The sequence below is a fragment of the Thunnus albacares genome, chromosome 21 (genome assembly GCF_914725855.1).
Source record: "Thunnus albacares chromosome 21, fThuAlb1.1, whole genome shotgun sequence".
NCBI lineage: Eukaryota > Metazoa > Chordata > Actinopteri > Scombriformes > Scombridae > Thunnus > Thunnus albacares.
Window position 1 is genome coordinate 23903211 of NC_058126.1, and position 22394 is coordinate 23925604.

Below are 22394 nucleotides of genomic sequence, written 5' to 3' on the forward strand. Positions count from 1 at the left end.
TATTTGGTTAATCAACATTACATTTTCTAAGTGTTCTCACTGTTTCATGATGTGTTGATAACATTGATGACAGAATGAGTGAGTATTCAATATACAAGCGTGTAATTTTCAGATATCTGATATGATTTAAATTATTTCCCTTTAAAGTTAGAGGCCAGTTTTCTTCTTCCCTTTCTCACACAAAGGATTTAATTAGTAATCCATGTGGTCCCTCAAAAGAGCGCCAAGGATCCTTTTTTCAAAAACACGCCTCCTAGCTATAAGAAGTTTTACAATTCTTTGTCTGACCCCTTCTTCTTCGCCTCTTAGTTTTTAGTCCTTTTTTGTGATGAGAGCTGAGAGCTCCAGAAAAAGACTCAATTAAGAGGCAAAAGACTTAGTGAACCAAAGTTGCTTCACTGAACCTACTGCAATGATTCTCATCTGACTGTTTCGCCTTGCTTGGTGCCTCATCATCGGCCTTTCATCACCAAGGAAATAGTGGGAAAACCATGTTGTAGTTAGATTCTTGGCCCCTCATTGCATTTGACTTGTTTTTGATAACATTAATTCATTAATTCATTCATTTTGTCAGCAGTAACTTAATTTAATTTACCCATTCATTCATGCATCCATTTATTCATTCATTTTAGTTGTTATATGTTTAGTGTTTCCCATTCATCTCTATTCCTTGGTAGTTATAAAAATAAAAGTAGCAGCATCAGCTATTTGAACTTTTCAAGCTGAAAGTAAACCAAGAATGGAGACATGTACCATAATGGCATATAGACATGAACACTAGCCCACTCTTTAGTGTTTACAATTTTGTGGACAGTTTAGCTTCTGTGGGATTACAGAAGCTTCGTTGTAAATGTGAGGATAGTATGAGGTTTATATTAGCTTGCTTACTAAGATAAAGTTAGCATTAGCTATTAGCTTAGGTAAGGTTAATGGTAACAGTAAGCCAGTAAATTTGCAGGAAGTTGACTATATTTTTTGTGCTGTGATTGGTTTGCATTTTAATCTTATTCTGTTTCTTGGCACAGGTAGAGCTGATGTTGAATTCAGTGAGCAGTGGACAGGAGCATAGCAGGGGCTATGTGCCGTGCAGAGGGTGTTGATGATCCTGGTGCTGAGGATCCTGCTCAGTGTGTTGGTCAGATATGCGGGAAAATACCCACAGCTGTGGAGAGGAGATGCTACAACCAATGAGCAGAGACAATTCCAACGCTGCTGCATATGGAGGTTCACAGGAGGGAATGTTGCACAGAGGATCAGATATAAAGAATGACACTCAGGTCATAGTTGACCTGTCAGACACAGCAGAGGATAACAGACAGTATTGGCATGGCAGTGTGGAACTCTTGGTCCAGGTCACACACTGTCACAGAAAGCACAGTTTCATCTGTATGAGGATGTAGCTTTCATTTCAATTTTCGATTGTAAATAGTCTGAGGTGCTTTATATTGTAAATTGGTTACTTATGTATTTTTATTTGCTATGTAATATCTCTTGTGCTATTGCTTCTTTTACAATTAAGTGACTACAGTGAATTGTTTCTGAACAAATACTTGTTTGTTACATCATTGTACCACAAACTATTTTTTACTAGACCCTCACTTTTAATGGCATGGACAAATCAATTAACTGTTAATTATGACACGCAGTCTTTAACAAGCTACACAATATGAATTATGACTTTTTACAGGAAAAAATACAATTAAAAATCTCAAAGAATCCACAGATGGAATCCTTACATGCCAAGGAAAAAAAAAGAAAAGTTTCTGTTTGGAAACATTAATAATACACAGATGTCGCCTGTGTTGTTTTGAGATACTTTGTTACTTTTCTGTTTTCAGAAAGCAGCACTGATAGTTTGACCACAACTGACACTTATGTCAAATAGATTAACTGGATGAACAATATTCATATTTTGTATGAATGACTTAAGTGTAACAACCACCTCTTGCACAGCAGTGGAGTCAGTGATACATTTTCATGCATGTCATGCCTCCTGTTGATCTGTGTGTCTACGGTTGCTCCTGAGTGGTCAAGGATGGTACAGCAGACTGTGAACCAGGCTGATGTGGATCATCTGGCCTTCTGGATCAAAGTTGTGGCATCCTAGACCCTGACAACACTCATTTTATTACCATGGCCCTCTGAACTTTTGGGATGGAGCTGTAGTCTTTGGCCTCCTTCAGCATCTGAAATATGAGAATGACAACTCATGTCCACTAGCAAATGGGTGATATCAGTTCACACAAATGATATGTCTGCTACAGTGCCTCTTCTCACTGATGTATTTAGCAACTACACAGAAAGTAAATTATTTTACTCATTGGCACAAGACAAGACTGGATATATTAAGAAGATGTTAGAAATAAAGCTTCAACATCACCAATGGCAGCACAACTCATTATAATCATACAATTACTTCAACTGCTGATCCATCTGGAGATACAACTAGCTCAGGGCAATTTTTCCTCAGAAGCATGTTTTAATGGTAAGCCTAGCATTGCTTACATCAAACATGCCAAGTGATTAGTTTGCCTTCAGCTTGAAAAGTGCCTGCCAGTTTGTAGTTGTAACTTCAGTGTTGCACACACTGGTAGGAAATTGTGTGTCTGTCTCTCATGTAACTTCACTGTTGTAAACACAGGTAGGTGTGTCTGTCTCAGACTTTGTGAAACCTCACTGTTGAAAAAAATCCTACACAACATTTAATTACACATACACAAAATATTTCTACAGCTACAAAACTGTATTACACCTTCAAAAACAATTTCACAAGCTAAAAATATTTGTGACCATTATCTGATTCCATCCCAAAGCATCCTCCATACAGTGAGCAAACTGAGACTTCAAATTTGGACGGGCTATTACACTGGAATAGCCCAGTAGACTCGTTTTCACTGGAACTACTTTCTACCAAAGAAATTGTCCTATTCTATTCGACTGCATCTTCTTCATCAAGATTCAAACCTAAGAAACAAAAGAGGTTGTTTGTCAGTGCCTATAAAAGGCTGCTACCAGTGATTATTTCCATTATCAATTACTTTGACAAGTTGCTCAAACCTGTAATGTAAGTAATGTAGAAAATCTTCACATTTTAGAAGCAAGCAAGCACTCACTAGAGAACCACATGTGTATTAATATGTGGATTAAAAAACAAAAGCACTATTTCCTCCTTTTTGAAACGTTTGCTTAAACTAGTTATTTAGTTGTGACACACCTTGTAAAGTTGGTTAAGATATGAGTGCTGCAAAGTATGATTACATTTCTGAGATATCACTGCTGACGATGGTTTACAGGTCCATGTAATAAATTAATGATATGGATAGTATGAAGAGCCGCACAGCCATGTGTAATGGCAGCGCGTAATGACAGCTGTTCTGCTGTTGGAGCCGGTGCAACACAATTGGTGAAACTGCACTTCTCTCCTGTTTGTTTCGTTGAAAGGTGTACAGACTGGTGGAGCAGGCAGCAAACTGATATGAAAACAGCTGGTTCAGGGCATGTCTTCATCCATTTATGGCTCATTGTGGGGGTGGAAATGAGGTTCGTGCATGTGCGCCCAGTTCTTCAACCCAGTTGACTGAGATGTATAATACAGAACCATGTGTACACATGACTTTATAAATCTGACGAAAAGAATGCATATGCACATTTCTGGCTTTGTGTATACACATAGTTTCAGTCATGAATCTACACAGAGTTTTATGCTTCTGGCCCCTGATGTTTATGTCACATCACTGGAGTGGAAGCTTGAGAGGTTTGAAGTCACATGCTTATTTTAAATCATGATTGAGTCTGTTTCCGTTGGGCTTTATCAATACACCATAGGAAGTGTTTAGTGATAGCAGCATTTCAGTTAAAAAGAAAAACTGTTGGGGCAACAGGTGCTGTGAATGACACTGTTGTAGTGATATTGAAATGTACGTTATGCTACATTTACCATGTAAATAATGATAGTGGAAATAATTTAGCAGCCTTTCTTAGAGCTCAGCCTCTATCTGTTTGTACCATCTGCATGCCCTGCTATTACTGAATTTGAATACTGGCTTTAATGCCAGCAGTCTTTGAGAATTTACAGTATATGTGCAGCAGTCTTTTTGGTTTCACATATAAAAGTCAACATATCCTCATAATTAAACAATCAATCAATCTGCTTTCCAAAACCGTTACAAATCACTGTTAAAAAATAATGATGTTTTATGGTGTGACAACGCTGTGGTTAAGGTCTGGTTAGGTTTGGGCACAAAAACCACTTGGTTAGGGTTAGAGAAAAGGGAAAAAAAATACAGGCACTGACCAAGAAACAGCCATCAGCCTGTTCACCAAACTCATCCTCCAAAAACTAGAAAAAGTTTTACAGGATAGAACTTTTCCCCTTCACTCCAAATTCAGTCGCAACAGCAACCTGACCCGAGGAAAGAGACTTCTACAAAGAAAACTCAAAACAAATAGATACAAGAACTCTATTATTCCTCAAGCCATCAGCTTGTATAACATGCAGGTCTGATTAATAGGTCTCTTAGCTGGTCATTGCACACTTGCACTTTTATATCAAATTTGATTTTACTGATTTTGGATTGACTGTTTTTGTTTGATTTATATGACTTTACCAACCACAGTTAGCATGATCTGAACAGAACACAGCAGGCCTGGAGTGAGTTTACTTCACAGAAAAAATAACAATTAGGCTAAGGACAGGCGATCCACAACAATATAAAAAAAGGTGCAGAAAGCTGCTCTTTGCAGTGCACCTAGCATTTTGGCCGTATTGAGTATTCTATTGTTTTTACTGTGGATTCTATGGTGCTTTTATGTCTGGAGCATAGAACCAAATTAATTTCCCAACTGGGATTAAAAAGTTGATCTGAATCTAAAAACTGTCATAAAAAAAAGTCTCTTATGCAATTTTCTACAGAAGTACAACAGCTGTGCAACTGGCCTAGTACCAAAGTGCTATGTGAAAGCTATCAGATGCGTTGTCACAGTAACAATCTTTCACAACATATCTGTGTTGGTCATCACAGTAACACTTCAGCAGAAGAGTGACAATACAGCAGCAAGAAAGGCACAGTTTCACTTTAATGAATTCAGAGATTATTTCATAAAGGTAAAAATTATATTTCATACATTCAAAATGTTAAGACTTGACAATAGGATCCCAGCTCTTTCTGTATGAAGGTCAGATGGGCATTACTGAGCAGTTTTGTCCATATCAGTGACTTGATTTAGCACAATGACTCCAATGAACTCTAAACACGTTTGTTCCCCGGGACACAGATCAGGTAAGAAAAAAGATCCAGAAGATGGAAACTGAGAAAATAAACCCCATCATGACTTCAAAGAAACCTTTTTTTTTTTTTCATTTTTGCACTTTTTTCAAAATGGTCTTCACACTTAACTCAAAACTCTGCTTGCTGTCAATTTCAGTCTTTGACTGTCAGGTTTGGTGCTGACTTCCTGAAGTCAACAACATTTCTTGATTTTATTAACATTTTACTCAAAAAGGACGCTTTAGCACAGTAAAAGAATCCACTTTAGACCTGCCTCCCCTCCCTTGTTTTTATTATTCAAGGTTTCTGCCAGTGTAATGCAAGCCCAGCGGCCCACCAGGCCTAAGCATTGGCAATTTTTAAAAAAATGTATTTTAAGATATTTTCTAAACTAAAATGTGTTATACAAGTAGTGTAGCTCCTTTAAGGAGTAGCTCAGTGCGTAGCATGTGTGTGGTCGAGAGAGAGAGAGTGTGTGTGACAGTAAGGCTGCAGCTACACTGGGGCAACCTGCCTACAATCTGAGAGCAGGCTGAGCAGGCAGAGAGTGGGACAGTTTCTGCCAAACGCAAGCATCGAGAACCAAGACCTGGTGATTTTTCATGAAATCATGCTGGATTACAGAATACACCTCACACTGCATTCATAAGAATGAACTATTATACCTATCTAAAAAGATTTTTAAGTACAATAAGTATATAGTTAGTATGTATACGGTATATAAGTATATAGCTGTCTACCAGCTTGTGTTCAGGTAAATGTATCAATGGGACTGGTGAACTGAGAACTTCATTGATCTGAAATAACATTATGTGTATTAATATCAGTCTGCAGCCTTTCAGTCCAGCATCATTAGGAATATTAGACCATATTAGACGAGTCAGCATCTCATGGTTTGATGGATGGATGTGAAAAAACCAAGTGTTTTAGTTGCTTAACCACAGTCAGCCCAAACCATGATCTTTACCTAACTTTAACCATCTGACACTTTTGCCATGTTCAGACTAACACTGTGTTGTGCCTACACAGAAAGTGTTTCAGCCATGTTTTTCAATTGTGTGTCTCACGCATGTCTGTCTGACAGAACAGATATGCTTCTATTTTAACAGCTGTCTACACGTGACAAGGCATATGTCCCCAATTGGACAAGCCGTACCAAATGACAAGACACTTTTCTGGTACTTCCTTCCCCTAGCTGGCTGACTTATAATGGAGTGACTTGAGCTGAGCTGTGAGTCAGACAACAAGGAGAAGCTCCTCTGCTGGCCAGGTGGTAAGTCAGTTCAGCTCAGCCTGATCCTCATTCCCACAAACATCGGATTTGAGCTCCTTGGAGGTTTTCAGTTAAAGGGATTGTTTTCTAGCTCTCCTTATTTCCATGCCTTATAGAAGCATATATGCAGAATTGAATAGCTCTTATATACTACTATATATTTTCAAAAGATTGATAATTTTACAATTTCAATTTCATACTGACTGCATTGTTGCATCATGTTGTGAATGCTGTGTATGACGGTTGCATTTGTGTTTCTGACAGATTTCCCTGCTAACGTTTGAGGAGAAGATGGAATCAACAACTCCTCCTTATTTAAACTTAATCTATTGCTTTGGCGAGTATGAGTATGACAATGAGCCACTGGCTGGACTATGTAGTAGTGATGGTGAAAACTTACTGGGAGCTCAACTGTCCACCATTTACTACTTCATGTTTCTCTTCAGTCTCTTTGGCAATGGGCTGGTCCTGGTCATCATCCATCGGTGAGTAGACAAAGAAAACTCTTAAATTCAAACAAATTATCGGTTAAGCAGTTTAAAGCAATTAGAGGTAGCAAATGTACAATTTGTAAACTTGTAAAACACACACAATCCTTACTATATATATTTATATATATATCTGTGAATTACAGTGTAATTGAAATAGTCTACAAAGAGTAAATGAAAGTTGTAATCTTTACAGTTTAACATCAATTGTGATTTAATACTACAGATCCCAGAATTCTGGGAAATCAGACACCAGCCATTTTTCCATTAACCTAACGTCCTCAATTTCGCAAAATGTTTTTACGCTTGCTTGAGGTGGATTTTGGAAATGCTGAAAAAGAGTTTATGTGCAAATTGGGTGATGGAAATTTATTTGTCAAATAAATAATGACGTAGCAAATGTTTTACTCACATGATCAGCTGTTTCTGCTCTCGGCGTCTTCCGGCCTCTCCAGATAGCATGATGTATGTTTAATACTAGCTGACATGAAAGAACAATGACAACTTGCCCAATTGAAACAAATTCCTGAAGACCTCACTCCATATTTTTTTTGGTTTCTGCTTGGCAACCTCTACTGGCAACCTTTACAACCATTACTGGCAGATTATTTAAGCATATACCTCCATTTACTGATGAAACTACGTGTTGTGTAACCTAGTTTATTTGCTTCAAACCAGTTGATAGAAACGCACTTAATTCGTATTTTCCTTTTTGCGACATTTCAAAAGTTCGCTTAAAATTATCTTGCGAATCTAATGGAAACATGGCTAATGAAATCATGGTAGGAGCTCCTTATTTTTGTGCCCACTGAGAGAGGAATACTGTAGCTATTCAGTAGGTAAAGTTCCTCTCTCTAAGACCCCTAAGAATTCCTCTACTCTGTCACTGTCTACACCACTGCTCTCTCTCTACCTTTGTGAGCAAGCAACTGTGAAAATATGTACGATGTTCATGGAAACACAAATGAGATGGTATCCGAAAAGTCTCCTTGGGTCTTGGACTGTAAGAGTGTTTATAATACAGCATATTACAGAGGGTCGAAGAGATGTTATGTCAACTGCATGCTGACAAAGGTGAGAGCTCAAGAGAAGTAAAGAGCCAATTTCTGTTTCTATTTCTATGTCTATTGGACCATTCATAGCTCAGAGATTACAAATGAAATCTCTAAACCAGCCTCATTTCCTTTTATCACAAAGCGTAGTTGATTTTTGTTGATGGTTCAAAAGCCAATCGACAAAAATCAACAGTTTCAGTGCAGCTTTTTCAACCACAGGCAGAATTGGAATGAAATGAAATCAATATCAATAATGGTCCTTGATGCATTAACCTCTGTAAATGATAGACAATCGCATATGATACACAAAATCTTAGAAAGACAGAAAGTTTTGACAACAGTAAGCAAATAGCTCAATAACAAGTGATGATAATCAACACTCCGTGGACTGATTTCTATGTGAAGGCACCAGGTCACTTCCATGGAAGTGATGTTTTTGTACACTCAGAGAGCCTTGCCTCCCTCCTGCTAACGTTAACAAACAACCGGCATGACAACACAACAAAAACGGTGCTATCCGTCAAACCTCTGTCAACCACAACACATTTCACAATAAAACACCCCTGCAATGACAAATCGCCCACTCCTGAGCACGAGCAGCTAAAATATTATTTCCTGAACAAATGAGCAGAAAACAAGCTCCAGAGTGATAGCAGAACATAGCTTACCCCTTTTCGTTTTTCCTGTTGGTAGTCCAGGGGTCGTGATAATCACACTTTTCACAACTAAACCGCAGCGTGTTGGTCCCCAGCCAAAGCCAAAACTGAATGGGAGTGAGAGATGCTTTGCTGAATCATGGTGCACAACATTAGAGATCTTTTATTTAATTATGAGAAGTGTATGGGAGGAAATATACATCATCTGCAATAGTCTTGCCCTGCAAGCACACAGGGGCGAGCACCAGGATATTGACCACAGCTTATTTAACAGCCACAGGTGTCACTGATGAGAGGGAATTTCTGATTCTTACATATAGAACCTTTAAAGGAACATGAAATTTGTTGTTAATCTTGTAATGGTAGTAATAGCAAGATTGTGTCCGAAAAATTTGATTTATTTTATACTGTTTGGCAGAAACATAACCTTTGTCTGGATAAATTCACTTTGGTTGAGGTTAGACCTAACCAAGAGGCATGCTTACAATGACATTGCTTACATGCTGATGTTAAGCAAGTATAATGTTAACTATGGTCACCACCTTAATTTAGCATGTTAACATGTGCTATTTTGCATTAATGACAGTATCATTAGTTCTGAGGTGTTTGGTCAAAAAATGAAGTACTGGTCAAATTGAAATACTTGTTGGCACTAGATTCCTTTACAGACTACTGTACATCTGGGTGGCACTCTCAGGCAGATTCATTTCATGTATTTTCAACTTTGATGGCAAATTTGTCAACTCACATTACTTATCACATTAAACGTCCACATGTTGCACTCAATCCTGCACAGCTGCACAATGTGCACAAAAAACTGAACTGAGAGAATTGTGTAACATTGAATGAGTGAACTTCCTCTATTTCAGGACTCTACAGTATGACCTGTCACTCAGCAGATTTCAAAGCAGTTTATCTAGTTGTCACACTTCACTAAAATTGATGCTAAAGATGTTCAGATTTACTTCACTGCCACCAACCAATCCACAGTTTGGAAGTTATTGCAAAATATTACTGTCAAAAATGCTTGTGTGACCCATAGTCTCTGTTTTAAATGGCTACTTGTTAGGTTTGAGAAGCTGACCACTGTGACCAACATCTTGCTGCTGAACCTAGTGGTGTCCTCCCTGATCTTCGTGAGCAGCCTTCCCTTCTTGGGAGTCTACAAGCAGCTCTCCTACTGGATCTTTGGCGAAGTAATGTGTAAGATTGTAGGCAGTGTCTACTACCTGGGCTTCTACAGTTCTGTTCTGTTTCTAACTCTCCTAACCTTCGACCGACACCTTGCTGTCGTTTACTCCTTGCATGTGTCGCAAGTGAGGAATCAACGCTATGCGCTGCTCTCCTGTGCTGTGGTGTGGCTGGTCAGTGGTCTGGCGTGCATCCCACAGATGATTCTCCACACAACTTTTATTCATCATATGACCAACAAAACACTCTGTCAGGAGCATCCTGTTAGCACAACGTCTATTGATGACAAGCTAAGAGCATCTGGATTTTACCTTCAACTTTTCCTTTTCTTGCTCTTTCCTCTGATTGTTATTGTGTACTGCTATGTTAGGATTGCTATCATTGTCATAGCATCCAAGACAGTTACCAAGTTCAAGACAGTCAGGCTGATATTTGTCATTGTCCTGTTGTTTTTTATATGCTGGACCCCATTCAATGTTTTACTACTGATTGATGATGAAGACCTGACCTGTAAGGAAAAGCAGAAGAGGGGTTATGCACTTCAAGTCACTCGTGACATTGCCCACATTTACTTCTGCATCAGTCCCATCTTCTATACATTTGTTGGGAGAAAATTCCAGAACTACTTCAGACAGCTGCTGGTGAAACGCTTCCCAGGGTTAAAGAAGCATATTTCTGTCAGTCCGGTCAGCAGAACTAGTATGTCCACGAACAGTACACCATATGTTGAGTTGAGTTGAGTTTTAGGGATAGGGACCCCTTTGTATCTCAGGCCTGCCATGTGTTGAACAAACCATGGTTTTACAAGCAACAGAAGGAAGTATTTTAAGGTGGAAAGTGATGACATGAGTAGGGATATCATTTTGCCTATTTCAGAAGTAAAGCCGAAATATAAACCATAACAACATCCATATGTCAGTTAGTTATGTTGCTAATTTCACCTTTCTTAAGCAGGTGAGAACATGTTTTGAAAGTTTGTTGTCCAGCCCAAAACAAAGCTGCTACCTCTTCATCATGACCATGCCATCATGACATATGTAAATGTGGACAGAAGAGGTATGTTTAGCTCAGCTATGGGAAGAGATGGATCCCTACAGAAAAGCACACCACTCCTTCTTTGTATATACAGTATTTACAGACTTTTTGTCAACTATTTGAGCTTGATTCTCCAGTGATTTTTAAGGTTTTCTTAAGGTTTCATTAAGGTTAATTTACAAACTAATTTGGGAGACCTTCTGTCCTCTAGTGTTCATAAGTTTATAAATAACACTTAGATTTAAAGTGAATGTTCTAAGGGTTACTGGGTTCTGGTTGTGGTTATGGTTAACCATAAAAATAATCTAATAATCAGCATCTGCACAGTATTCACGCCTGTGCCTGTATATGTGTCAGACCACACTTAGTTATGCACCACAGTGCCACAATCATGATTTATTTTGTATACACTGTTCTTTCAAATTTTGCACCCAATATTACAGTGAACTGCATCACCTCTGTGTGACAGAATGTAAAAGTTGGGCTGTTGAACAAAGTTAAGGATCAATAGTTCCTTAATCCTTACATAGTTGAGCAAATGTTAAAACTCTTTGTAAAGGACTTTTGGATGTTATAGAACATTTTGAAGAAAAAAAAAGGCTGATTAAGTGTAAGAATTGGCATTATGATAAGAGCACTATTTTGAACACCAGACAGTGGAGCTTTCATTGCATCCAAATAAAGTCCAAATTTGAGAGGAAGGAAAAAAAGTCCCGCTGTAAAGAATGAATAGCAGTTTTAGCACAAAGTAATGCTTCCTTTTTTTTTGCAAGTGGGAGGAAAGAGGAAGTGGAGTCTTGAGCAACAGAAATTCAGCAGATGGGATGGGGGATGTGAGTGATAGCTCAATGTTGAAACACCTTTTTCACCAGTAGCCAGGCAGGTGACAGAAATGATTAATAATATAAAAATATGTGCACACACTCATCCAGTAGGGCCAATAAGAGAGCTACATTAGCTGCAGAGTGAGTCTGCAGTGTTTACAGACTATAAAAAAGGACAATACTTTGTACATACACAACAGTCCTGATACAGCTCAAAAAAAGGAATTCTGTGCAGTTTGGTACAAATGGAAAAAAGTTGAGTTTAGTTGGTAAGGACACACTCAATATTATATATATGTATATAATGTGCTGTAACTGGGACCAGAGAGCGACTCTCTTCTGTGATGTAATATGATGCGTTGTTGAAAAAAAAAAAGTTAATTTCAAGGCCGATGCTCAAAATGCTAACTTTTTAGACTTAATTTCGGCTTTTATGTCTCATTAAATTAATGAAATCATAAATTAACCTTTCACAGGATAACTTTCATGATACATGAACTATAAATCCAGTATATATATATAAAAAAAGAGATGCTCTTTAAGTCTATAGGAGTTCATAAAATCTACTACTTTTGTTGTGCAACATCCTCTGGCACATAAAATTTTCTATGAGATGTGCCATATTCTTTGTGTGGAACACATAAAGATGGCTGGCAGTGCAACGCAGGCAAAAAACAAAAGTGGAAGTTAGTGAACTGTGACCCGGAGAGGTTGCAAAATCACAGTTGAGCCCTGTATTGTCATTCCCTCACCAAACATACTGTATGTTCCTAGCTCCATGATTCAGGGATCAGCAGATGAAGGGAAGGAGCTCACCACATTAGTTTTTGGGTTTTCTCAACTGTATGATCCTTGTCCTCGCCACGTGGATACCATGTGATACCAACAGCATAATTAGGAATTAGAAATAATAATGTCAACAATGTGCAAAATGTTTGCTATTGAGACTTTTAGCACTATTATAAAGTGAATACACCCAAAGAACCTGCAACAGCAGCCAAAGATGGACTGAAATCTGGTGGGGGGAAATAGTAATATCTCTTCTGTCTCAATGTGGCCCATGAAGTGTTATTCTGTATCACGAAGAAGTCGGTGAGGGTGTGTTGAAAATGATGTTGAAGTTACTGTCTGTTTTGTGTAATCGTTTTTTTTGGTATGTCTTGATATATTAATCTCTGTGTTTCACTGTTTCAGTTTTTATCATAACTTATACTGTATGAAATTTTAAATATGAATAATTGTAAAAGGAAAACAAAACAAAATAAATACAATGATCCAATATTACAGTGAACTGCATCACCTCTGTGTGACAGAATGTAAAAGTTGGGCTGTTGAACAAAGTTAAGGATCCATAGTTCCTTAATCCTTACATAGTTGAGCAAATGTTAAAACTCTTTGTAAAGGACTTTTGGATGTTATAGAACATTTTGAAGAAAAAAAAAAAGGCTGATTAAGTGTAAGAATTTACATTATGAGAAGAGCACTTTGTTGAACACCAGACAGTGGAGCTTTTGCTGCATCCAAATAAAGTCCAAAACAATGAATCAAGCATGTATAATCATTGTCCAGTCACTTTCCATGCCTGTAAGTATATCTGATCTGATTTTTGGTTTGGTTGGTTTAATCTTGTGTTGTTTATGGTTTTTTATTAGTTGTGTTTATGAAGAATCATGTCCTTTTAAAAAGAAAGTTGATATTTTACAGTGATGATTCATTCTTTGTTAAGTTTCATATAAAACACTTTTTACTTTGAAATAAAACAGTGAAAAAGCAGCACCAAAAATTAGGAATTAGAAATAATAATGTCAACAATGTGCAAAATGTTTGCTATTGAGACTTTTAGCACTATTATAAAGTGAATACACCCAAAGAACCTGCAACAGCAGCCAAAGATGCACTGAAATCTGGTGGGGGGAAATAGTAATATCTCCTCTGTCTCAATGTGGCCCATGAGGTGTTATTCTGTATCACGAAAAAGTCGGTGAGGGTGTGTTGAAAATGATGTTGAAGTTACTGTCTGTTTTGTGTAATCGTTTTTTTTGGTATGTCTTGATATATTAATCTCTGTGTTTCAATGTTTCAGTTTTTATTATAACTTATACTGTATGAAATTTTAAATATGAATAATTGTAAAAGGAAAACAAAACAAAATAAATACAATGATCCAACCTTTCAAAGTCATGGTTGTCAGCAGAAAAAGTAGCGTTACTACACTAATTTTTACTTCCACTTTTTACTTTGTTCAGAGGGAGACTGCACAACAATTGTGAAAAACCTCAGACACACAAAAATGAAAATATATGAAAGTGTACAAAAGAAGCTTGAGTATTTATGACCCTTTAACAAAGGCCCAGGACGACATCATTTAACATCAGGTGACAGTTTACAGCCTACCAGGCTTACAAACAACCAGCCAGGCAGCTCCCCCAGTATACAGTCAGACAGCTCCACCAGTGGCCTGCAGCCAGCACCTACAGCCATCAGTCTGTCAGTCAGCTCACCAGGCAGCTCATGAGCTTGTCAGCTGGCCAGCAAACCAGAACTGCAGGCAGCCAACCAGTAAGGCAGCTCCCCCAGCAGCGTGAGCTCTCCAAGCAGCTAATCAGCCAGTCAGCTCTCCCTGCAGCAGTTACTGTAATAGTGAGGCCACAGCCAGATCTCACCAGTGTTAATTTTTGTCAACAAAAATTTTGACAATAAGTATTTGTTTAAGGTCTTTTATTTCATGGCTAAATTGTTACAACAATAAAAATGAAAATATATTGACAACAAAAATTGCGGCGAAATCTCTGTTCATTATGCCCTGATGAGTAGAGGCGACACGAAATAGCTCGCTTAGTTTGGGCAGACAATCTAGATAATAGTAGTCATCTCAAAGTACTAGTTTCGTGTTTCTCTCTCTCTCTCTCTCTCTCACACACACACACACACACACACACCGTCCTAAATGTCTTATTAATTCATTGATTTTAAACCAACTACAATTTTCAGTGAGTGACTAAGCCTAAGACTAAATTTAAAATTCTTGTCAAAATTAACCCTGGAGGTTACATCCTGGTCTCAAGCAAACCATCCTGATAAGGCATTTTTCCTTATTTAAGGAGTTCTCATCCTCCAAGACATTAAAGTCAATTATGAGACAGAGAAGCAAGCTAATGAGTAGATTTCTAATTGTTGCTAATTCTGGGTTATTTGTATAATCTGTTTGTACAATCCTGATATGGTCAAGTGACCCACTAATATGAACTTGAAAATAAAACAGACTTAAGAGTGAAACACTAACAACAAAGCTGATGCATTCATCTCACCACTTTTTTCATGCAATTTAATTTGTTTCCTTGTAACTTACTGTATTAACCAAAGATCCTGTCATGTCTTGACTAACGGAGGTCAGAGTAGATGGACTGGACTGCTGACAGAAAGAAGATAAAAGTGCAGATATTTCCAGCTTTAGGATGCTGATCATGAACTGCTATGTCCCCTCTTCGAGACCTTTGTTGAAACTCTCACTGCCTTGTTGGGGACTGCCCATTATTCCGAAACCGAAATAATCCGAAAAATGTCCCATTGGACCGAAAGCCCATTAGTCCATCCATTAGACCAGTTATCCCAAAAGCAAAAGCCCACTGCTCCAAAGGCCCATTGCTCCGAAAATACACACTCTGGAATTGTTGGACTCTAGTGACTGCAGTGGTAGGTACCAGATCAGCTTAGCCTGCCAGATTGGCTCGGGGTCCTAGCTGTGTGTTCTGCAGAGTAGTGATGACATACTTCCTTGTAGTCTTTGTTTGTTAGCTAACATTAGCTGGCTAACTAATCTAATTTCAGAATATTGTCCTTTACAAAATTCCATGAAGTATGTTTGTTTGTTTGGAGTTAGTGTGTGTCTTGTTATGGAGAATTTATCCGTTTTTTGGGTTCTAGCATACATGCTACAGGTAAACATTCACGGATGGAAGAATTATTGTTCCACATGTCGGCGTAAGTGGATTATTAAACTGTTTTGACAGTAATGGTTTGGGTCGTAGCATATTCTTCATATGACTGCGTGCATCGAACCATAAGGTCTGTACTGTGACAGTTCGGGGTTTGTGGGAAAGACTCTTAATTAGAATATTGTATTAAGAGACAGGTGGTAGATTTGAATGCTGACAAAAGAGGGCAAACTACTGGTTTGTCACAGTTTTGCAGCATTTTTGCCTTACTGAATTCCATTTGTGGGTTGCACATGGAATTTGTTGTACTTTTTCTAATAAATAGTGGAGTAGCCCATGTCCCAGACTGCAGCAGTACATTTATGCCCAGCACAGAATTAAATAAAGAATTAAAAAAATAAAAAGATCTTATGTATAGATGGATCACTGTCTACATTAAATAGATCAAACATATTAAAAATCTACATTAAAAATATCTATCTGGTATTATTGCTCCATTAAACAGATCTTGGTTCCCCGTTACACAGGTGATACTCCTAAATCATAACACATGACTTTGTATGACATGACTTTGAAAGATGATTTATGATTTCTTATAACCCATAAACAGACAATAACTCGGTGAACATGATTTAACATAATGCAGTATTAATTTTACCTCCATGTAAGGTAAATAAACTTGATGTTTCCCAGATAATGATCATCTTCGATTTCTACTGAGTGAAACATGACACCAAATTCAACAGAAGACCTCAGTAATATTGAAAAAGTCTTTTTTGTCAGGTAACAGACATTATCAGTGTCTGATAACCAATAATGAGGCACTGCCATTATTTATGGATAGGCGTTCAGATTAGGCTACCTCTGTTGTCTTTTGCCTCTCATATCTTAGAGTATTTTGACATGCTTGTTAAAAAATTGGTGTGACAACGCTGTGGTTAAGGTCTGGTTAGGTTTAGGCACAAAAACCACTTGTTTAGGGTTAGAGAAAGATCATGGTTTGGGTTAAAATGATCACTTCAATGTCAAAATGCACTAATATATTCAGAGCAAAAAACTTCAGGGTATTCAGGTGTATTTTTGGAGCAATGGGCCTTCGGAGCGGTGGGCTTTTGTTTTCAGGATAACGTGCCATCAAACTAATGGGCTTTCGGTCCAGTGGGACATTTTTCAGACTATTGGGGTTTAAGAACAATGGGCTGGCCAGTTGTCCTAAACAGAGAGTGGAGAAATGTATGGCTGCTATACTCTATCTTTTCTCTAAAAGCTTAGTTAACGATTAATCACCCATTTATTACTGACTAAGCTATTTATGAATGAAAAAAAGATTTGTGGATCAGAAATTCAGCATAGAGACTAATTATGAGTGGATACTGTGAAGGGTCAGAATATAATAATAATACAGTATGTAAAGGTTAAATGTGTCATCTGTGATGATTTCAGCATTACAATAATCCTTTAAAACATTGATATTGTTGAAGTAGCCTATCAGTTATGTTCAATCGGATTAGCAGTGCTTCCCACAGAATTAGGAATTAGTCTATCTGTGGCGGTAGCTGGGCAGCAGGCGGGTGATGCTCCACCCATATGAGGTGCTCCGCTACCATTTTGACAGTGTTGTGTTAAGAAGATAGACTAACTTGCAGGGTTTCTGTCATTGTATTGCAAGTTGACCCCCCTGCCAGGCTTAAGCATCAGGGAATTTAAAAAAAAAAAAAAAAATTTAATATGTTTTCTAAACTAAAATGTGTTATACAAGTAGCGTAACTATTTTAAGGACTAGCTCAGTGTACGACTAGGGAGAGAGAGAGAGGGAGAGTGTGTGTGTGGCTGTGCTGACACCAGACACGGGGACCAGACAGAGGATGACCGCTGCTTAGAGCCAGAACCAGAGCAACCCACCTGCCATCTATAGAGAGACATACCGAGAGCAGGCTAAGAGCAAGAGGCTTTCTGCCGAAAACAAGCAGTGAGACCCGGGAAGACATGTGAAAAGCTTCTTGCTAACAGTTACAGCCGGAATTTACACTAGACTTTTTAAAAATGGCCAATATGGGCGTTAATATTCCAGAATTCTGGCCATACAGAACAACTACCGGACAAATGTTTAAATAGCCATAGCTTACATTTAAACAGCAACAAAACACAAACGCTATGATCCAACAAATATATTTTAGTCAGCAGAATGAACTCTTTACAAATTTACAAACTGAACATATAGGCTACAACAATAAAATAAAACAAATAGCCTTGCTGTTATTAATTTGATGCAGCCATGCAGGCAGCCTGCAGCTGCAGCTCCGCCATCACCTCCACTGGCCCTGGTCTCCCCGAGCCCATCTCTCACCAGGGCCGGGGAAAATTAAACCAGCTGCATCATGTGTTTGCACTCCACATCTGCAGATTCATCCACGCATGAACCAAACATTCAAAAATATGCTTCGTGACAGTTTTAAGAAGGTGGTGAAAAAGTTAGTTTTGAGCCCTGTAAGTTACTATACCTGTCATGCACCCTGCTATAAGTTAAACGATTGCCTAAATTTCCTCAGTCACCATCGTTCTTTTCTAATATTTACACATTTCTCCCAGCCTCACTGGGGCCATGGAAATGTTAAACCTACTACTGATCAATAACATGTTATTTAACTGTAGACCTCTGGGCTGATCTGTTAGTTTCACTGTGCCAATGCTGGTTGTAACGTTACCTGAGAGAAAACGGTAAGACTTTTCAGAGTCATGTTAACTGCTATCGAGCCAGATAGCAGGGCTGTTGCTGGAGTGAGCACTGGCTTTTGAATCTCATGCCACGCTTACATCTGACTAAACACTCCACTGAATCTCTCAGTGTCTTAACAGCAGAGGCAAGGCCAGTTTATTTGTATAGCACATTTCAACAACATGGTAATTCAAAGTGCTTTACCTAGAGCATGAAAGGCATCAAGACAGAATATAAAAGCAACACAAGTAAAAAGACATTTAAATACAATTTAAAAAGTGTTAAATTTGGAAATAAAGAGAGGCTAAAAAGAGAAAAGCAGGAGAACAGAAGTTACAGTACAGTGTAAAATATTGACCCTCAAATTTGGTTTAATAGTTAATTTAATTTAATAAGTTATTTATAATACATTTTTGTGAGAATTTTTCTTTTTCTTATGATCGTCAACAGGGCAGGTGTGTTTTGTGCTCATGTTGAGTGCAGTCTGCTGCAGCAGGGGGGAAAGACTCCTCATCTTGGAGTTTGTAGATAAACTTGAGGAAGACATGAGTGTGTGTGAGCTGCTGTACCTCATCAGTTGGGCCTTAGGGACTGGACTCCAGACCCATTCCTGGCGGCTGACGTCACAAACAAAGTCCTCCAGTGTCAGGAGGCTCTGCAGGCTGGAGTTGACATAACAGCTCTGACCAAGATTAGAAAAGCTGACACACAAACACAACGAGTCAAAACACACGTCAACATCATCAATTCTTCACTGACCAATCACAAACCTTCTACTAGAGATATTTCAGCTTGATCTGATGCATTCATGTCTTGTTATAACTGTAGTTCTTATTCAGATTTACTCGCCCAAAGCAGTCGATGGTGCTCCCCCAGACACCATCTCTGAAACCAACATGACTCCCTTTGGTGCTACAAAAACACAAACACACATGGTCATTAAACATGCCAAGTGGCTGTGAGACCTTCACATTTGATCTTAACCTCATAAAGATGTCTTTATCAGTTAGCCAACTTTTCCAACAAGCTACATACAGAATACTTTAACCCTTCTCTCAAGCTTTAAGTCTTCTTAATCCAAACAAAGATGAGCTTTAAGATTCATTCTTAACAATGGGAAAAAATTGATTTTAAAGTCTTCAGACTTTCTATTTATTATGACCTCTGACAGTCTCAAGCAAAAACATGATGCTGTTCAAGGCTGTTTAATTCAGCAATATAATGGAAAAAAACATCTATACTTTTGATTACAATCAGCTGTTTTCAGAGAGCTCTTACGTGATTAAAAGAAAACTAAATGGCCTTTAAAGCTGAGCTTTTGTAATCTAACATATTGATTTGGAGTATCATTAGTACATGAGGAGGTGGGTTTTAACTACCTGTTGAACTGTTCCTTGAGCAACTGGATTGCCTGCTCCATCAATGCGTGGAAGTTGGTATACAACAGGTAATCTATATTTATCTCTGCTTTCCCTCCAAAGAATCTGAGGGACTCTTCTAAAGCTACGTTGAACGCCACCACCTCATCCTTGTGGGAGATTGAGCTTGACTGTTGCTGCTCGTTTGTCTCTTCTGGTGTTTGAGAGCTGCAGCTGGAAGGATTGAAACAGATTGTTTATTTTATTCATTATTAGCACTTAAGTGACAGAAAGACCCCAAAGAACTGCACTTCTTTCTTCTCTTCTTCATCGCTATTGGCAGCTGGAGCGACCTGACGTCTTTCTTTGTTGCATGATTAGAAAACTCTCACGGTTCAATACTGCATACACAGACTAATAAACTATATTCGTTTTGTTTGGTGCTCTCATTTAGACTGGTTGCTATATGGTTAATGTTGAGTTCTGGCTCATTCTGTGAAACATACCTTGCGGCATCTGAACCACTTCTCTTCTTGGACTTTGGTTTGTGCTCCGTAGCCTCGGCCTTTAAGTTGGTGTCACAAGTGCTAAAGAGAAATAAATAATATGAATAAATCATAGAAAATACATTCATGTAGTGGGACAATATTGTTTTACTTTCTATCCATTGTCACTAATCATCTGATTTATTGTGTGACCCATCAGAGGGGTCCTGAGCCCCAGGTTGGGAACCAGTGTTACAATACTAAGAAAAATCCCTCACTAAACTAAAAGAGAGTAAAAAAAACCTAAAAAATATTCAGGATGAGGTTTCTTACCTTTCCTTTCCTTCTACATCCTCCTCCCAATTGGTTTCCTTCTTCTGTAGAGTAAAAAGAAAAAATAACAATATGAGTAAACTATGTCAAACAGTTTTTATGGTTACTTATAACTAAAAAGTCTAAATATAAATGTTACAGTCTACTAAAATGAGCTTAACATGAAGCTCTGACACTTTCTGTCAAATGTATCTCAGGGTGACTGAAGAGCCGATTCCTCCATGGAACCTTCTTGCTCTTTTTCTGTTTTCTAGCCTCAGCAGACTTAGCTGAGACTGGAGCAGTGGTGACAGCAACACTGTAGGTAAAAAGAAACACACACAGTTGTTTGTAGAATCACTAGTAGACATGAATAAATCATAAATCATTTGCAAGAATTGCAAATGAAAACTAAATAAGGTAGCCTATGAAACTGACTGTAGAAATGAAGGAATAGTTAGGGCAATGGTAAAATAACAGTTAGGAATTTACTTACCTCCCATGACAACTGGGTTGCTGTTGGCTCTCATGTGCAACAATATCTTCTGCAGGTTTTTGACTTTTCTGCTCAGAAAAAAAGAAAAATAAGTTGAATATTAACAGAAAAATAATGTGCATTCATAGCTGATATAAATTAAATTCACCAACAGTATCTACAAGACATTTGACTCTCAAAGGCTGAAAAATGTTCCACAAGGTCACATGAATATTACAGTATTTACAGTAGTTCATCTGTGAAACATACCTTCTTCTGAAAACAATGCAGTCCAAACATTGTTGTAACTCTTTCGATCACTATTATAACTGGAGGTTAACCTGTAATTGCTTGTATATTTCAGCAGGTGAAGTGATCTTTCAGTTAAGACTTTGAAACAAAGTAATTCTAGAATGTGACTCTGTCTCACTGTATGTAATAATGTATACTGTAATTTATGCAGATATGTAAGTAAGTAGTAAATACTGTATATACTATAATTCCCCCACTAGCTAGCTAGAAGCATTTAGATCCTTGAACATTAACGTTACTAAAGCAAAATTACCAATACCGCAATAGAAATAGAAATAAACCTCATTCAAAAATATTCTTTAAAGAAACACTGACATTTCAGGAATGTCTTCCTGTCTGCATGTCCAGTGCAGGATGTGTGTAGCTTAGCTTAGCTTACTTAGCTACTGTAGAAGCAGGTGGAAAGTGCTAGCTTAGCTCATGTCCCAAACACAGAGTTGTGAGTTTCTGACAGTCTCTCCATCAGTAAAGCAGTGTGTGTGTTCTTATGTGTAGTGCCTATGCATTAACCAATGACAAAGACAGAACAGAATAGCACTGCTTCCCTTTATGATTCTTCTGTTACTGTACAAATTGTATTATAACAGTTCAACCTCTCACTCTTTTCCCACAAGAGAAAAAGAAGAAAGAAATAGAAGATTTAAAAGAAATTTAAGTATTTGCCAAAAAATGTTGTAAAACTTTGCTCTCCATGGAGATGGGCCAGAAGAAAAAGATCTCTCTGGCTTCACCTTCATGCTGTGTTTCATTTTTACTTTTTAATAGAAGTGTCAAGAAGCTCTCAGGGGTCCTCCACTTGTGGGGAATGAGAATTAATTGGAGGATTAGAGCTACATGCACCCTGCAACCTGTCTTGACTTATAACATGGCTTTAGGGTCTGCAGTACTGCTTCTTCTGACTGCTGACTGTGTGTGTGAGTGTGTGTGTGTGTGAGAGAGAGAGAGAGAGGGAGAGAGCATTCATTAGTCCCTGTGTATTTGTGAGAATTAGCAGTCCTTTGTTTTGTATGGC

At 38.1% G+C, this 22394-nt stretch overlaps 1 protein-coding gene and 2 long non-coding RNA genes across 4 annotated transcripts; 1 reads left to right on the plus strand and 2 right to left on the minus strand.

Annotated features, from left to right (window-relative positions):
* Window positions 1–1596: 1596 nt before the first annotated feature.
* Window positions 1597–10422, minus strand: LOC122972922. 2 transcript variants are annotated; one of them, XR_006399877.1, is made up of 5 exons: window positions 10337–10422; window positions 8752–8846; window positions 7441–7509; window positions 6941–7045; window positions 1597–2186 (listed from the first exon to the last, which is right to left on the minus strand). It is a non-coding gene; the product is annotated as an uncharacterized LOC122972922 (long non-coding RNA). The 2 variants fall into 2 exon arrangements; XR_006399876.1 differs by lacking the exon at window positions 10337–10422 and having other exon boundaries at window positions 8752–9783.
* On the plus strand, window positions 6496–11544 carry LOC122972921 (C-C chemokine receptor type 1-like). Its single transcript, XM_044340344.1, has 3 exons — window positions 6496–6540; window positions 6805–7025; window positions 9809–11544. Exons 2-3 carry the CDS (start codon window positions 6832–6834, stop codon window positions 10668–10670), a joined length of 1056 nt encoding a protein of 351 aa, XP_044196279.1. The 5' UTR covers window positions 6496–6540; window positions 6805–6831; the 3' UTR covers window positions 10671–11544.
* Window positions 11545–18832: 7288 nt separating this feature from the next.
* LOC122972772 lies at window positions 18833–21992 on the minus strand. The gene is made up of 6 exons (XR_006399848.1): window positions 21341–21992; window positions 21092–21159; window positions 20617–20914; window positions 20305–20385; window positions 19820–20032; window positions 18833–19352 (listed from the first exon to the last, which is right to left on the minus strand). It is a non-coding gene; the product is annotated as an uncharacterized LOC122972772 (long non-coding RNA).
* Between the last annotated feature and the right edge of the window lie 402 nt (window positions 21993–22394).

Coding starts and splice junctions, on each gene's coding strand:
- LOC122972921 (XM_044340344.1), top strand. CDS start 6,832: ATGGAATCAACAACTCCTCCTTATTTAAACTTAATCTATTGCTTTGGC. Junction 7,026..9,808: donor GTCCTGGTCATCATCCATCG/GTGAGTAGACAA, acceptor GCTACTTGTTAG/GTTTGAGAAGCTGACCACTG.